The sequence below is a fragment of the Aotus nancymaae genome, unplaced genomic scaffold, assembly GCF_030222135.1.
Source record: "Aotus nancymaae isolate 86718 unplaced genomic scaffold, 86718_ANA_hifiasm-v0.15.2.pri h1tg000032l_0, whole genome shotgun sequence".
Lineage (NCBI taxonomy): Eukaryota > Metazoa > Chordata > Mammalia > Primates > Aotidae > Aotus > Aotus nancymaae.
The window spans coordinates 18,557,882-18,576,277 of NW_026988445.1; the positions used below are offsets into that span (position 1 = coordinate 18,557,882).

Sequence of the window (18,396 nt, forward strand, 5' to 3'; positions counted from 1 at the left end):
TCATGTGCTGACCAGATCAAAGCATGAATCTGTTTTCTAATTAAAAAATAAAGAAATACAGAATTCTCCCAACTTTTTATATTCTGATTACCAAATGCAGACATGCACATTCCATGTAGAAAAGTTCCTAGCAGGGGATGTGATGTGGTTTGGCTCTGTGTCCCCACCCAGATCTCATCGCGAGTTAATCCTCAGGTGTGGAGGGAGGGACCTGGTGGGAGGAGATTGGATCATGGGGGTGGTTTCCCCCAGGCTGTTCTCCTGATAGTGAGGGAGTTCTCATGAGATCCAGTGGTTTCAAAAGTGGCAGTTTTCCCTGCACTCTCTCTCCTGCCGCCACGTGAAGAAGATCCTTGCTTCCCCTTCGCCTTCCACCATGATTTCAAGTTTCCTGAGGCCTCCCCAATCATGCGGAACTATGAGTCAATTAAACCTCTTTTATTTATAAATTACCCAGTCTAGGTAGTGTCTTTATAGCAGTGTGAAAATGGACTAATACAGGATTTTTACCCAGTCAGGGTCATGGATTTCTTTTCTGGAGCAGAAATTTTTCTCTCATCATATATATTTTACTAGAATGAAAAAAGGAGAAGGAATTGGTCTTTTGTCTTTATACTAAAAAAAAAATATTAAAAAAATTAGGCAACAAAACTGGAGAGTGTAAAGAGATCATTTTTGATACTGGCAATGAAAACAACCAAGTAAACTGGAAGTTTTAGAAACTCTTTATAAAGGGACACAGTGTTAGTTCATAGAGCCTGGGATCTATGAAAACATAAACTCTGATAATAAGAAATATTTATCGTGTGTAAGCAATTTCACTATGTATGAGTAAAAGTTTGAGGTGTGTGTGTCTGTGTTTTAATACTAAAAAAATATCTAAGAAAAAAGTACTTTTCTGATTAGGCCAAGCAGGGCTATGCCTGTTTGCAGGTGGGGAAGTGAGAATATGGGTGGGACCTGTCATAGTGGCCCATACCTGTAATTCCATCTCTTTGGGAGGCTCAGGCAGGTAGATCACTTGAAGCCAGGAGTTCGAGACCAGCCTGGCCAATATGGTGAAACCCAGTATCTACTGAAAAAAAAAAATCAGCTAGGGATGGTGGCACGTGCCTATAGTCCCAGCTACTCAGGAGGCTGAGGCAGGAGAATCACTTGAACCTGAAGAGACAGAAGTTGTAGTGAGCCAAGGTGGAGACATTGCATTCTAGCCTGGGCAACAGAGCAAGACTCCGTCTCAAAAAAAAAAAAAAAAAGAAAGAAAAAGAATGTGCTCAGGAGCTGAAGAGCAACTTGAGGTGAGGGAAAGGCTCAGGAGGCCCAGGCACAACCCAGGTCCACCTCGCGGAGCTGCTCTGGTTATGTTTCTTTAGGCAGGAATGGAGCCCGGGCATCATGGTTGCTCATGAGGAATAAAGAAAAATAGAGCATATGTGGTAAGCGTTCTAGACTCAGGAAGATTTTTAGAAAGCCTTTAGTGGGGTTGACTGTTATTTTTTTTCATTCCATGAGTTAACTCTTTCCTTGTTTGTCAATATTTATTATTTTCTTGAGTATTCAAGTTCTAGATATTCATGGTAAAAAATTATAAAAAATGTAAAATAAGAAATACAATGTGAATAACTCATAATCTTATCACCAAGTTAGCCAATGTTAGCATATTTTGTTTCTGCTCCTTTTGTATACCTAGTTTGTTTATTCAGTCATTCAAGATCAGGGAAAATGTTATGTATAGTTTCATAGGCTTGGTGTATGTTTCCCTTAATGTGATTGAGGGACATGGGAATGGTCTCACAACAAAAATCTTCAAAGCTGGGAGATTTAATGGTTTCATCCTATTTCATGATAGGAGTTTTCATCTTTGATTTAATTATTACTCCTTCAGTATTGGGCATTCAGGTTCTGTATCACCATTGTAAGTAATCTTGCAACAAAGCACCCTTTTTCTCTAAGTGTGATTGTTTCCTTAGGGAGAGTCTAAAAGGGGAAGTATGAGCTGGCGGGGTGTGAACTTTCAAGGTCTTGTTAGTGCTGTGTTGACTTTGTGCCACACTGCCAGAGTGTGAGTGTGCTTGTCTTGCTCCACTTTGCCAGCCCTGAGCACTGAACTTATTTTCAGTATAAAACACACTGCTTTGCTTTGATTTGCATTTTTCAGTTACTAATGGGGTTAAGTGTTTTTCAGTTGTTCATTAAGTTTTCCTTAATTTAAATTGTTCATCCATCACTCTTCCCCTTTCTTTTCTTTGGGCTTAAATAGATCTTTTATAAAGCAGATAGCCTTTTTATATTATTGATTCTGTTTTTGTCAGTTTATCACTTCACTTTGATGATTTCTTTCCTTCAACATAGAGAAAAGTTTGTCCCTATTCCAAATTTGTATAAAATTTTACCTATATATTTCTTTTCCTACATCCTTTTTTTTAAGATTTATGTTTTCAATCCATTTGAATTTATCTTGAGTGTAATAAACAATGAGGTTCCCAGCTGATTTTTTTCCAGATATTTAGCCAGTTTACTAAAACTGTTTGTTAAATAACCCATTTATAATTAGTTTTTTATGCTTAATTAATTATATTAAAACTGTGTGTGTGTGTGTGTGTGTGTGTGTGTATGTGAAGTGTTTCAGTGTTATCTGTTCTCTTCCATTGATCTGTTTGATCCTTGCATCAGTACCATAGTATTTTAATTACCATGGTAATTATTTATATTTTTCTTCTGCAAAAATGATCTGGTTCAGAAACTCTAGTAATGGTGGCACTAGTAGCAGTAAACTATTATTGAGTGGAAACTAAGTGCCAGGCATGAACTCATTTAATCCTCAGAACACTATCACCATATTCCTATTCTGTAGATGAGGAAACTAAGGCATAGAGTAGAAAGTTACTTGCTCGGGGACACACTGATTGTATAAGTGATAGAGCTGGAGCAAATATAATCAAGACTTTTACTATCCATTAAAAAAATGTCTTCTATGGAGTGATTGGAACTATAACTATTTTGACATAAAGGCTATTTTAATTTTTCAGATAATCTTCATTCTCCACAGCCAAAATCATGTTTCTCTTTCTTCATTAATTTCTTTAAAATTTTTATCAGTGAGGTTATTCATAGGGCTCTCCTGTTTTCTGGTGCTACTAGAGTTAGGATTGTTTTTTTCTGTTTTCTAATGATCAAGGCTGATAAGATAATGCTGGGCTTTTACATGATGACATTTTTGACAGCTACCCTGAATGCTTTATTAAAATTTGATGCAATGTAAGATTTAACATTTTATTAGTTTTCAAAATATCTCCTACTCACACAAAATGATGACAATAGATTATGATGTTTTCAAGAACAAAGGACATCTACTCGAAGCCTTGTTTTCCAGTGAACAGTGTCATTTTTTACAAAGATCTGTGGAAGGAATAGTAAGCTAGAATCAGAACATCCAGTGAAAACCAACATAGTTGAACCTTGTATTTTCCTGTTTTGATTAAAATAAGGCTTTAAAGTGTATTTCTTTTTGAGAGCAGGATCTACTTTTGATTCTGAAATAGACTCTGTTTTGGAAAATCTTAGAAACTGCCTTTGAAGGTGAGAGGATTCCTGTCTAGGGAAAAGTATTTTGTTTTTGTTTTTTTAGATGTTGATCTGGAAGTGTTCCTTAGTGTTTCAGGCCACTTAGCTTTAGAAAGAATGCAGAAAAACCAAGTTCTAGTCAGGAGCCATTCTTGAAAGATTGACAAGCGCCTCAGCATTGCTAGAATTTCCTTCATTGCTGTTAGCAACTGTAGCATTTGATTCTTTGTTCTCCTTCAGCTTCTGTTTCTCCACCTCATGTATCACAAGTATGTAATGCAGGATCAGCCAGGGAAATTAAAAGCTATCTGGCGCAAACAGAAAATCAGTTTTTAAATTGTCAGTAAAGACATTCCTGCAGTGAATTGACATAGGAAAATGAACTGAAAATTCAGTATGAGATTGACTCTGCGGTTCATTTTGCAAGATTTTTCATGGCAAATCTTCATAATTTCTACTGGGCAGAGACTGAGGCTTTATTATTTCTGATTGCTGGTCTTGGTGAGATTCTGTGGATTTAGATGCTAAGCAGGCTTTTGCCCTGGGTTATGATACCTTCATGCCTCAGAGTTGCATGCTCCTTAAGCTGGACTGGGGTTGAGTTTGTATAAACTGCTGCCTTTTTTCCTTTTCCTCACCCACTTTGTCCCATTTCTAGTACTTTCTTCTCTCTTGTCTCCCAGGCGTATCAGTCTAAAACTCCACACTCCATTAGGAGGAAGTTCATATGGGGTGAGTTGGTTGTTTTCTTGAATCTGGTACTGAGAAAGTACATAGGGGTGTGTGTGTGTGTGTGTGTGTGTTTTGTACTGATAATAATTTTTTAACTTCATTTGGATAAAATTTTACTCTTAGAGAAACTTATGAGAATAGTGCAAGAACACCTGTATACTCTCATTATCCAGAGCCACCTATGTTTATCATTTGGCTTGTTTGCTTATTCTCTTTCCAGTGTGTGAGAAAGTGTGTGTGAGTGTGCTTATGCGTGTGTGTGTATAAATATATAAGCTGGAAGGGGGTGACCATTTGAGAATACGTTGCAATCATCAAGGTACTTTACTCCTAAATGTTCAATATATTTTTCCTAAAAATAAGGATATGCTTTTACATAATCAATATAGTTATCAAGCTTTGCAAGTCTTACATTGAAAAAATACTTTATCATTAGTGTTAAAAATACTTTGATCTATCATTAGTAAACTATCATTAGTATCATCAATTGACTTAATATTCTTTGTAACATTTCTTTTCCTCCAGTTCAACATCCAGTCTCGGATCAGGTGGTACATTAAGTTGTCACATCTCCAGAGCCTCCGTTAATCTGGAACATTTCCACAGTCTCTCTTTGTCTTCCAGGACTTTGACATTTGTAAAGAATATAGTTCCAGTTTAATAAAACACTCCTCTTTTGGAGTTTTTCTGATGTTTCCTCATGACCAAAGTCAGCTAGAATACTCCATAAATGATGATGCATCCTTCTTGAGTGTCTCATCTGGAGGCATGTGATGCTTAGTGATATTGATTTTGATTACCTGATCAAGGAATTGTCTTATTTCTCCACTGTATACTTGCTATTTTTTCCCCCTTTGGCACTAATGAGCAGTGAGTGGGGAGATACTGTGAGGCCATGCACATCCTCCTCATCAGATTTCCCCTAGCCAATTCTAGTTTTATCTAAACTTTATTAGATCATCTTAAGATAAAAATAATTTTCTCTTGAGGCCTTAATTGGCAACCAAATTTAACTACTCTCTTTTGAAATATTTTCTCTAGTAAGGTGAGCAGTAATTAACAAACATAAAATTACTATACATTGAAACCAAACTAAGAAAAAGCCATAATAGTTGAGTTTTTTCCTACTCTAAGCTGTGCTTCTCTCTATTTGTATCCAGTTACCTATTTATCCAGTTACTGCCCCATTAGAAAAACAAGCCATCACCATTTTATTATAGCAAAAACAATCAGTTTTTTCTCCTCTGGGCAGTTTCTAATGAAAAGGATATCGGGTATCAAAGATACCAAACATTTACCAAACAAAAGTTTAAATATTGATGAAAATTTTTTTAAACTAAGCAAGTGAAAATTTTTTTTTTAATTTAGTTTTTGTAAACACTGTCAGGTGATAAAGAAATGATGGGAAGGTGGACATATGAGGATACCTGGTCATAGCTCTTCTACTGTCTGCACAGGGATGTGCTCCTGGTGGAGGAGAGTGGTCCCTTTACCTTACATCATATCTGCTACTGCAGTGGGCCATTCACTATCCATACTCGATGAAATGATTTCGGTGATGTTTTTCTCAGACCCAAAATATGAGTTCTTTTTGAGTAATTTAGAGCAATATGATTACTCCAAATAAATTGAAGTTGTGTGCCTATGCCTCTGTAGATCTCTAAACACCAGAGTGCTGTTCCTTCTTATTGGAGAGGAAAGCGATTTCTTCATAGTTAGGTCAGTTTCCTTGATGCTGTTCTTTATTTCCCAGACGAAAGTGTGTAGGCGTATTGCGTGCAGGGTGTGGAAGAGAGCTTTGAATTCAGGTGATCTCTGGTTTGACTCCAGTTCTGTCACTGTGCTCTCAGTGATTTTTGAGTAAATCTCTTAAGGCCTAATTTCATTTCCTCATCTGTAAAACAGATGCTGATACCTGCTATGTGAAGTTGCTGGGAGGACCAAATGTATTGCTTGTAAATAAAGTACCTTGGCCCCTGGCTCCTAGGAGGTGCTCAACAGAGCAGTAGCTGTGATTATGTTCTGGAAGAGTTAATTGAGGTGATGAATGGCAGTACCTTGGGAGGAGCCTCCCATCACAGTTTGGTTTGTGTTTGCCAGGGAGCTGGGGGCCAGAGTGGGTCGTAATCTGTCATGGACTCCCAGGAGCCCAAATGTCCAGGGCAGTCCCAAGTGCTCAGAGCATGAAGAGGACAAGTAGTACTGGGCTCTCCATCCCACTGGACTGACTTTCAGCCAGTAGGTATTGTTTCAGTCCCAAGATAGCTTGGAAAACCCCACGGGCACCATTCAAATGCTCTTCAGTCAGGTGACCATGTGAGTAAGCCCGCATGAGTCCTGAGAGGCCATGTAGGAAAGGATATCCAGGAAAAGCCTCAGAACTAGTCTGTCTGGACACTGATGTGAGGATCTCTGGCATGTTCGGGGGAGCAGCTTCTGCCCAGAGTATGCCTGACTGGGGAAGGGCTGGGCTACCAGGCGCCATCGGGTAGTCTAGACACCTTGTCCTGGCTGTGCCCTGGAGACTCACAGTCCATATACCACCAGACAGCAAAGGGATTATGAAACTTGAAGACTTGGAATAAACACGTAAAATCTGACTGGAGCCCTGCACTTTTAGCTAATAACTTCAGTGGGTGAGGAACTGTGGGCTGACTCAGAGATGGCTGCTGTTATCACCATTTGTCTTTCTGCTTCCCCAGAACGTGCTGCTGTTTGGGGGAAGGGCTGCAGTTTTGCTGCCTAACTTCTGACAGACACTCCTTATTCACTCTCATGACTTGCAATACTTGCTGTCCCAGACGGGTGAGCTCAGGAGCTAGTCTGTGTGTCTGATATTAAAATAAAACAAACCAAACAGTCCTCCTAAAATTAACCTTAATACCACTAGAAATATTTATTACGCAAATAATTCAGAATCAGGCAAAGACCACTTTGATTAGCTTGCTCTTGTTCAAGTATTTTGGTTAAATGAAATTGATTATTTTATGTTTATATGCTCTTGGTATTTTTAAAAGTGCATATAAAAATAAACAAAGGACCCCCCCCAAAAAAAATCACACTATTTTCAGGTCTCTGATATAATTGATATGAAGATATTTTGTTACTCTAAGACAATTTAATCTTTCTGGAAAGCAAACCAGCTGAGTGTAACCAAAGTTAGTTAAAGTTATAAAATTATTCATAGCTTCTCTTATCCCTGGTCAATTTTAGGACTCTATCTAAGGAAATGTCTTCTCTTTCGAACAGGGGAACTAAACGTGTGCTTTGTGGCTGAACATTTATAATCAGCTGAAATGAAAGCCTGTGGGGGTATGGCCAGGAAGGCTAGTGTGTTACATAGGACGGAAGTGTGGCCCTGGGAGGCAGTGCTGCTTGGGTTGTCCTCTGCAGAGAGGCTGTGAGGGGAGGAAAGGGTGCGCCCTAGATGGTGCGTACACTCCAGATGGTGTGTGCGTCATGATTATGACCACGTGGCTGAGAGCCACCTACGGTTTTTACACACTCCTTACTCCAGCAGCTGCAGGTGGAGTTTCTCTGGGAGCTCATTAGGACTCTCCCACCATGGGGGTTGGGGGTGGGGGGGTGTTCCTGACCATCTTCAAACCTGGGTCCCTAGTGCTCCAAGTCTGTGTCTCTGTCAATTTAGAACAGTGTAAAGGGGGTGAGTGTTTGTTTACTTACTTATTTCTGTGTTTCCCTCTACAGTTGCTTGAATTTATATAGAAAGAAAACCATATTAAACATTACAGTGGTTCTTTTTTTAAGACCTTGAGTATATGATCATGTGCTATTTAGAAAAGCAAGCTGAGTGTCTACAGGCTTCAGAGTGGCTCAGCATCTGATATCTTTCTCTCAATTGAATATGAATAACTTACATTTTTAATTAAAAATCACAGACTTATTTTTGAGATTCCTGAAGTTTCTGAATTATAAAATTCCCTAATTCTGGACAGAATGAGGATTTTATGTAAGCTAAGGTTCTAAAATGAGGATTTCCAATTGGTAGAAGGTAATGTATGCATGTGTGTCCAAATATTTTTGTGCTGAAACTTAAATAAATGTCGGTGAACTTTCACTGGTGAATGTTCTAGAGAATTGCAGGGAGGCTGGTTGTTGAAGAGCCATGTACTTCCTGCCAGTACCTGTGTATTTACACGTGGCCACGTGCATTTTATACCCTCATGTATACAGTCAAATAAATACGTGTGCCTGTATACACACATTCTTTCATATCACTTCTTGTCTGATTTGGCACCTTCCAGAACTGTCATTTTGAGGTGCCAGAATAGGTTCTATTTGGCTTTTAGATGATAGCATCCAGAGGGATGACATCCACAATTACTCATCATCTCTGGGGGCAGCGAAATGTCCACGGCACTTGGGAACAGTCAGGCCAGTTGGGGTGGCATGCTCCCAGGAAGACAGAACTTTCTGTGCAGTTGTCTTTTTTTATTATCATAGACAGGTGGTTGATAGCTGTTTTATTTCTTCCAAATTTGGCTTTCGTTTTTAGAGGAAAAACTTGAAATAAGTAGTGACTTACTTCATAGATGCTTTCCCCTTCTCCCCGACCCCACCAGTGGAGGGTGACATTGCCTCTTCAGCTCCCCACTTCTCAGCTCTAGCACATTGGTAAGTTCCCCAGGAAGGACACAGATGAGGACAACCATGTACCTGCTCTAAGTGGGGAGACCAGGCATGTGTACAGATCAACTTAATCAAGAGGCAGAAATGAAGCCTGTCAGAAACACAGAAGTGTGGAGATTGTTCAGACCTCTTTTGGGTGATTACAATGGACTCCTTGTTGATCTTTTAGCTAATAAAATGAGTGGAAAAATATTTCATAAGTATACAATGTGCAGTAGGAAAATAGAGTACTGCTTACCTAAAAGCTACTCTACTGCTTCTGTGCAGTCACAACTGGGGTTTAGACACCCACCATCTTATATTGTCTATTCAAAAAAAGTCTAACATGTGTTCCTGAGTCCACAGCCAGCAGTCTTTCTAGCACAACTTGAGATCCTCCCTGGCTTAGACTCTTTCAGCCATGGGAGAAAATTCCCACCCCTGGGTGTGCCATCAAAAGCCTTTAGGATCTGGGTCCGCAGCCCCGTCTGTCACTGGCTGCCCTGGCTGCCACTGATCCCTACCACCGGCCACACTGTACCATACGCTGCTTTGGCTTTTGGAATTTGAACACAATCCAGTTTAACTCAGACATGCCCTCTGGGACTGTATTGCTGTCATTATTTAGGGAGTTAGAACTGTAGTGAAGAGTACTTTGTAAATCAGCTTTACATACAGTTTTCAAAATAATCATGTATACAAATATGTAAGGTGTTTTTGCCATTCACCATTCATTGAAGTGTTTATTACATGTTCTATTGTGTCCCTCCCATGGAAGAATCAACCAAATTCCTATCAGCTTTCTCTAGGAAGGCTTTCTGTAGAGGATGTGTGTATTAGTTAAAGTGACTGTGGAACAAGTTATCTCAAATTTAGCAGCTTAAAACAACAAACACATTATTGTACATAGTATCTGAGGATCAGGAATCCAGGTACAGCTTAGCTGGGGTTCTGAAGTTGCGGTCCAGCTGTTGGGTGGGGCTCTGAGGTTGCAGTTCAGCTGTTGGGTGGGGCTCTGAGGATGGAGTCCAGCTGTTGGGTGGGGCTCTGAGGTTGCAGTCCAGCTGTTGGGTGGGGCTCTGAGGTTGCAGTCCAGCTATTGGGTGGAGCTCTGAGGTTGCAGTCCAGCTGTTGGGTGGGGCTCTGAGGTTGCAGTCCAGCTGTTGGGTGGGGCTCTGAGGATGGAGTCCAGCTGTTGGGTGGGGCTCTGAGGTTGCAGTTCAGCTGTTGGGTGGGCTCTGAGGTTGCAGTCCAGCTGTTGGGTGGGCTCTGAGGTTGCAGTCCAGCTGTTGTGTGGGGCTCTGAAGTTGCAGTTCAGCTGTTGGGTGGGCTCTGACGTTGCAGTCCAGCTGTTGGGTGAGGATCTGAGGTTGCAGTTCAGCTGTTGGGTGGGCTCTGAGGTTGCAGTCCAGCTGTTGGGTGGGGCTCTGAGGTTGCAGTCAAGCTGTTGGGTGGGGCTCTGAGGTTGCAGTCCAGCTGTTGTGTGGGGCTCTGAGGTTGCAGTCCAGCTGTTGGGTGGGGATCTGAGGTTGCAGTTCAGCTGTTGGGTGGGCTCTGAGGTTGCAGTCCAGCTGTTGGGTGGGGATCTGAGGTTGTTGTTCAGCTGTTGGGTGGGGCTCTGAGGTTGCAGTCAAGCTGTTGGGTGGGGCTCTCAGGTTGCAATCCAGCTGTTGGGTGGGGATCTGAGGTTGCAGTTCAGCTGTTGGGTGGGGCTCAGGTTGCAGTCCAGCTGTTGGGTGGGGCTCTGAGTTGTAGTTCAGCTGTTGGGTGGGGATCTGAGGTTGCAGCTCAGCTGTTGGGTGGGCTCTGAGGTTGCAGTCCAGCTGTTGGGTGGGGATCTGAGGTTGTTGTTCAGCTGTTGGGTGGGGCTCTGAGGTTGTTGTTCAGCTGTTGGGTGGGGCTCTGAGGTTGCAGTCAAGCTGTTGGGTGGGGCTCTCAGGTTGCAATCCAGCTGTTGGGTGGGGATCTGAGGTTGCAGTTCAGCTGTTGGGTGGGGCTCAGGTTGCAGTCCAGCTGTTGGGTGGGGCTCTGAGTTGTAGTTCAGCTGTTGGGTGGGGCTCTGAGTTTGCAGTTAAGCTGTTGTCTGGGGCTATGGTCATCTGAGGCTTGACTGGGAGGGCCCTGCCTCTAAGCTTGTTCATGTGATTACTGGCAGGCTCAGTTCCTCTTGGCTGTCGGCATGAGGCCTCAGTGCCTCACCATATGGACCTCAGTGTCAGCTGCCTGAGTATCCTCACAGCATAGTACCTCTCTTCCCCCAGAGCGAGTGATTCGAGAGAAGGAGTCCAAGACAGAGACCAAGCTTTATATATATACAGCCAGAAATTAAGTGGCACCCAAATACCTCAGGTTTAAAAGAAATGAGAATGCAAGTGTGGGAGCCCTTATTGATAATAATGGCCTCTTTTTTTCCATTTTGAGCCATATGAAATTCCCTACGTGCCGGGGAGGAGATAACTGCTATAGGCAGCTGCTTGTGTATTTCATAATTGGTCCATAAGGGTTGATGGAAAAAAGTGAAAATTAAAAGGAAATGAGTCTTGGCTAAAGGGGGAAAAAAGTAAGTACGATTGCATGCTTTAGACCTCAGATTCTTTTTCTCATGACCCATTACTTCCTTGAAAATCCCACTTATAACAGGCATGGTCGCCAGCCTCCAAGAGTCCTAATGATTCCCAGCTCCTGGGACACACACCCTGTGCAGTCCCCTCCTGCACAGTACCAGGGGTGGTCTGTGGGATGGTATGTCACTTTTTGAAATCAGTGAAAAGGTGTCTGTCTTTTTTACCTGGTTGGTGAGTGATTGGGGAGTGGGACACATGGGCCCCATGGGCCCTTTTATTAATGTGACTCTGGTGTCCCCGCAAATGTCTTTGTCATTTTCAGGCCAACTCCAACAGTGGCCCAGGGCAAAGAGTGTGCATCATCGATGAGATTGGGAAGATGGAGCTCTTCAGTCAGCAGTTCATTCAAGCTGTTCGTCAGACACTGTCTGTCCCGGGGACTATAATCCTTGGCACAATCCCAGTTCCTAAAGGAAAGCCACTGGCCCTTGTCGAAGAAATCAGAAACAGAAATGATGTGAAGGTGTTTAATGTGAGTACAGCCAGTCCTCCATGACCTGTGGAAATGGAGCAGATGATCTAAAATAGCAGATGGTCTAAAATGTATTGTTGGTTTTGAGTTACCATTTTTTCCCTCCCATGCTGAAATATAGGTGAGTCTAATTTTCTAGAAATGTGTAGAACTTAAGTTATACCTCTACTTGATGAAAAAACAAACTTGCTTATGGGGGAGCCTCCTGACGGTCTCAGCTGTTGGGGCTGTGTTTTACTTCCATCTCTCCCACCAGACACCAGGACCTCTCTGGCATCAGAACTGTCTGATCTAAGGTGCTTGTTCTAACTCTTCTCAGATTGATAGGTCAGGTTGGGATACAGAGGCAAATATTTTTTGTTTTGTTTTAAAGGTTTCTCTTTTAAACCTGACCCACTTCTGCTTTTGGGGAGAAGAGGCCGTGGATGGAGCTGGAGGCACAGACTCCAGATGCTGAAGAGCAGTACCGTCCAGTCGAACTTCCCATAGCGAGGGAAATTACTATCTGCATTGTTCAGAACAGTAGCAACTAGCCACATTTGGCTATTTATGTTTAATAAATTTAATCAGATTTAAATTGAATTATTTAATCATATAAATAATCAAATTTAAATTGAATTAGTTTCTCCATCACACTGGCCACATCTGAGGTGCTCTGTGGCCTCGTGTGGCTGCTGCATTAGCCAGTGCAGCTGGAGGGTCTGCTACTCACTGCGAGGCTTGCAGAATGGCAGCATGGGCGTCACCTGGGAGGGGGCCTTGCCATGATCCAAGGAATCAAACTCTGCGGGATGGCCCATGATCTGTGTTTTGGCAAGTTCTCACGTGGTTTTTAGGTCCGCCGCACTTTGAGGAGCACTGCTGTCGACCACATGTGAGAGATGAGGGGCTGGGGCTTGTCAGCCAGTGGCAGCATCTGAGCTGATCATAAGGTACTTTGATCAGCTGGCACTTTGTCTAAATACTTGCCTTTCTTTCCCCATTGTCCGTTTTCCTCTCAGTCAGATACTGCCTCTCCCCAGCCCCTGCCCTTAGTTTCTTTGAGTCAGTGATAGCTGTGCTCTTGGCTGAGCTCTGCTCACACGCCTCACTCCCCCTCCTCAGTTTAAAAGCTCCCTGGCCCTGCAAGTGCCAAGTGAATGAGTCAGGCCGGCAGGACCCCTCCTATCAGGGGGAGTGGAGAGTGAGTACCTGTGAGCACCTTACATCATGATCATTTTAATCACTGAGTAAAATGTTACCTTGGCCCACTGGCTCCAGTGGCAATATCTACATGGTTTTGGTTGCCACCAAAATATTCTGGAGCGTGGTGGTAAACAGCCATCAGGGTTAGACCAGCCAGACTTGTAAAAATGTGTGCACCCCTTCATTGATTTATTTATTCATTCATTTGGTCAATTGCGATTGAGCACCTACTGTATGCTAGATGTCATTCTAAGTCTTGGGATACTGTGGTGAACGAGACTGACCAAGTCCCTGCTCTCATGAAGCTTACATTCTAGTGGAGGAGCTGGATACCAAAAATGTGAACAGACAAATAAAGCAGATACTGATAAAGGCAAAAGTAAAGAAACCAGGCAATATGGTAGTTGGGGGCAGGAGTAGCAAAGGTGATCAGGGAAGGTCTCTTCAAGGAGGTGACATTTGAGAGCCCTGAAAAGTTTGTGGGGTTCTTCAGAGTTTCATGTTGTCTTCCCTTACTTAACGTGGCCTCCACATTAGAGGTTTTGTTTGTGATTGTAGAGTTTCCATGGAAATAGAGGCAATGAATAGTGAAAGATCATGAAAAAAAATTAGTTTTCAAGTCAGTTAGCTTCTAGACTGGAAGACTGGGAAATTGCTAATGTTAGACTCCAGGGATTGGCTAGCTCTGCAAACTAATCTAATCTAAAAGTCCTAAGGAAGGATTGAAGGGAGCTGACTGTGATGCCCAGAAATAAACTTTGTGTCTTTGGCTCATACCACATTTCTTCCTCTCTCAGACTCAAAATTATTCTCCAGGCAAGGTAATCATTGCATCTAATGACCTGTAAATAAAATGATTAGCTTTGAGTTAATTATGTAAGAGATAGGGACTGGCATACCTTATTTTTTGTCGTTTGAGTTTGTATGGTTCCTCTGTTCCAGTTCTATTTTGTTTTTTATTTAACTTAATTATTTTGGGAGGGGGTGGGCAGAGTCTTGCTCTGTTGCCCAGAATAATCTGTGCTGGGATTACAGGTGAAAGCCACTGTGCCTGGCCTGTTCCAGTTTTATAAATCAAGAACCTCATTTTCTTCCTTTTTTTTTTTTTGTTTTGAGAGAGACAAGGTCAGGCTCTGTTGCCCAGGCTGGAGTGTAGTGGCATGCTCTTGGTTCACTGCATCCTCCGCCTCCCAGGCTCAAGCCTTCCTCCACCTCAGCCTCCCAAGAAGCAGGGACTATAGTCATGTGCCACCACAGCTGGCTCATTTTTTTGCATTTTTTTGGAGAGATGGGGTTTCACCATGTCGCCCAGGGTGATCTCGAACTCGTGAACTGAAATGATCTACCTGCCTCAGCCTCTCAAAGTGTTGGGATTACAGGCATGAGCCACTGTGCCTGGCCAAGAAACTCATTTTCTTTATCTGCAGACTTAGGAGTTGGATTAGATATAGTTGTGGGTTCTTTCCATTGCTCATATGCAGTAAAGTATCCAAATCCATTTTTGAGAGTGTTCTTCACATTCAGCACTTAGTCCGTGGTTTAGGCACATGTGAGGCATGATCTCTGGCCTCAAGAAAAACAGACCATGGGGCAATAAAAATCTAGGGGCAGGGAAGGGAGAGATCTGAATGAGCAGTGGTGGTGGGGAGAGGTGTCCAAAGGAAGTGGTTCTTGAGTGGGTTCTTGAAGGAGGAAATGGGAAAAAGAAGAAAGAACATTCCAGGTAAGAAGATGAGCTATGAAAAGGGGTCACAGGCAGCCTCCCCTTGCTACCAACTGAACATGCATAGTGTGAAGATGAGACTGAACTCATGACATGGGGGAAATATACCACATAAATTAGTAATATTATCTAGACTTACTGTTCTTCATAATGTTGGGTGAACAGAGTATTTTCCAAAAACACCTAAGAACACTTCCAGTTTTAGACAAGATGGAATAGACACACTTGTGTTTATTTTTCCTGCTAATTGCAGCCAAAAACCTTGGTGAAGAGAAAAGCATAAGAAGACCTGAAAGGTGAAGAGAAAAAGGCAGATTGGCTAGGAACCTAAGGGCCAAAGGAACAACACAGCAGCCACAACTGAAAATCATTTGTCATGCCAAGAATCAGGAATACCTAAACCTGAGTGAGGAAAGGCAATCAGCAGATCTTAATAGCCTGGTGACTCAGATAGTGGAATTATAGGGCAAGGATTTGAAAACAACCATCATAAAAATGCTTTATAAAATTACAGACACACATGAAACAAACGAAAAATGGTCTCAGCAAAGAACTGGAAAGTTTCAGCAAAAATCTAGAAGACAGAAGAATCAAATGAAAATTTTAGAACTATAAAATACAATAGTGAAATTAAAAAGTCACTGAATAGGCTCATCAGAATAGAGATGACAGAAGAAAAAAGTCAGTGAACTTGAAGGTAGAACAATAGAAACTACCTGACAGAGCAGACTTTTTTTAAAAAAAGAAATGAACAGAGTTTCTGGGACCTGTGGGACTATAACAAAAGATGTGGCATCCATGTCATTGTAGTACCAGGAGAGGAGTGTGGGCTGAAAAACTGAAGAAGTAATGGCTGCATTTTTGTCATATATGGCAAAATACGTAAACATACATTTTCAGTGAACCTCAAAAGGATAAACTCAAATTCAGGCAAAGACATATCATAGTCAAACTTTTAAAAATTAAAGTCTTGAAAGCAGTGAAAGGAAGGCAGCCCTTACCTCTAGGATAAAAACAATGAGTGACAGCAGATTTCTCAGCAGAAACCATGAAGGCCAGAAGGAGGTGGTACATTTTCTAAGTGTTGAAACAACTGTCAACTCGTAATTCTGTAAGACATTCACAGATGAAGGAAAACTAAGAGAATTTGTTGTAATAGACCACTCTAAAAGAATGGCCAAAGGAAGTTCTGTTATCAGAAAGGAAATGGTAAAAGGAGTCCTGAAACGTCAGGAAGGAAGAAAGAACGATGGAAAGAGTAAAACTGAGTGAGTAGAGTGGGCTTTTCTTCTTCTGTTGAGTTTTCAAGAATTACGTTTGACAGTTGAAGCAAAACAGTAACATTCTCTGATGTGTTAAAAAAAAAAATAGTTTAAAAAAAATAAAAGAAAGAACAGTGCCTGATAAGGAAAACAAAATCTCACTGATAGAATCTTTGGCACCTCCTATCATCTAGTAAAGCATCAGTAGAGGAAATTGGCTACGGAATATTTTCATTCATCTATTCAGTAAATATTGAGCACCCATTGTATATTAGGTACTGTTCTATCCACTGGAGTTTTAGCAGTGAACAAAAGAGGGAGAACCAAACATCGTTTTATCAGTAACCCAGTCCTGCCATAACTCACTCATTCCCACTATAATGGCATGAATCCATTCATGGGGACGGCCCTCATGACCTAATCACCTCTTAAAGGTCCCACCTCTATTTGCATGAGGGCTAAGTTTCCAACACATGAACTTTGGGGGACATATTCAAACCATAGCAGTTGACTTATGGGTTCTTCAATAATTTGTTTTTCAGAACTCTAAGAGGTTATTACCATTGTATTCCATTGAGTTTTATCCCATTGTATCCCAGTGAGTGTGTCATGGATTGATTTTGCTGCCTTCTAGTAAATGTTATAACATTGGCAATGTGATCAACACCTTTAGATCTTTTTCAAGCTGGCAGCTTCATAGTATGATTCAGTCTCTTGTTTAGACCATGGGATGCATGTCTTGTTTTCGGCCAGTGCGTGGATATTGTCTGGTCTTCCAGGCTATTTGAGTGCTATCTCACTGCCTTCTAACTTGTTTAATATGACTGGAGGCAGAAGCTACTGCAATGCCTGCTGAACTCAGAGTGGAAGAGAAGAGCCCCGAGGTGCTCAGCTGTGTTGTCCCCTTTCTACCTTGGGTGGATTCCTTGATTGCAAACAACAGGAATGGACTTTGGCTAATTTAAGTGAAAACAGCAACAAAAAGCCTTGGAGGTTTTGGAGGTATCCCTTGAAGCCAAAGGAAAAGCTGACTGTCCTCGTTTCAAGCGGATCCAGAGCTGTCCCGGGATTGACACAGCCAGGACTAGTAGAAATGGGTGTCAGCTTCAGGCACTTGCTGCATGAACTCACTCCTCTTGGGGTGCAGCTCTCAGAGAAGTCACCAGGGTCTGGCTTGCCCACTCATTGGCTGTGGGCAGGTTTCCTAGACCGTGCAGTCTCCCAGAGACAATCAGAGCACTCTTTCAAGAAGGGTGAGCGGGTGCCAGGAACCAGAAGCGACGAAGGTCCGCTTGCTCTGCATCTCCTCCTCGGATATGTATTGACACCTACTGTGTGCCAAGCCCCCTCTTCAGATACAACACCCTGAACCACAGAAGCCTTCCAGATGCACTCCCCTCTCTTACCAGGAATCTCGGCTCAGCTCCTTCTCCATGGTTCACCTGTTGAAATTACATCCAGGCATAAGGACCCCTGGAAACTTTTCCTGCCCTGACCCCCACATATGCCCCTGTTCCTGCCTGCCCCCCTCAGCCTCCTTCATTGCCCTCGTTCATGCCTGTCCTGTCCTGGTCTGAGAGCTCCATGAATCAGGGTCCTTGCCTGTGGCACTTCTCTATTCGCGTCTCTGGGCCTGACTCCTGCTTGCCCTTCCACCCCATCAGCTTGTGTTGAGTGGATGGGTATTATATGGGCCAAGCAGGAAGGCACCGTGATAGGAGCAGAGATGGCCCTGCCTTCACCCTGGGGCACTCGGGATGGTGTGGTAGTGAAAGAAAAATAAACAGCAGATCATCGGGCAAAGCTTGGGTGAACTCTTTGTTGCTTTTTTGTTTTTGTAATGGTGTGAGTGATGGAGAACACACACTGCAGTCAGGAGGCCTGAAAACAGTCTATATGGAGGCACCTTCACTTCTCTGCCTCTCTCACTTCCCCATCTTTCAAATGAGCACTTGAAGTTTGTGGAGAGGTGAGTAGATGACCAAGCGTCCCAGGATTCTGGGTGCCTCACTACTGCTGTGCTGGCTGCTCTTTTGAGCCCAGCTGGCTCACAGGCGCTCCTCCCTACTTCACTCTGACAGTCAGTTCGTTCTGATCATGTCAGGTCATGCTCAGGCATCCTGCCCGGTCCTGCATTCCCATCGTCTGTCCCAGTGTGCCTCACAGGGCTCAGTTCATAGCTCTCCCCATGGTTGGCTGAAATCG

General features: G+C 42.5%; 1 protein-coding gene across 2 annotated transcripts in view; it reads left to right on the forward strand.

Moving 5' to 3' along the window:
* Window positions 1-18,396, forward strand: part of NTPCR (nucleoside-triphosphatase, cancer-related) — a 28,110-nt gene that overhangs the window by 8,848 nt on the left and 866 nt on the right. The window contains exon 4 of one of the 2 annotated variants that reach the window (XM_012459872.3): window positions 11,812-12,021. The exons of the other annotated variant lie outside the window; for it this stretch is intronic. Coding sequence (XP_012315295.3) covers window positions 11,812-12,021 — 210 coding nt within the window. The remainder of the gene's footprint in view (window positions 1-11,811; window positions 12,022-18,396) is intronic. 2 annotated transcript variants of the gene reach the window in all.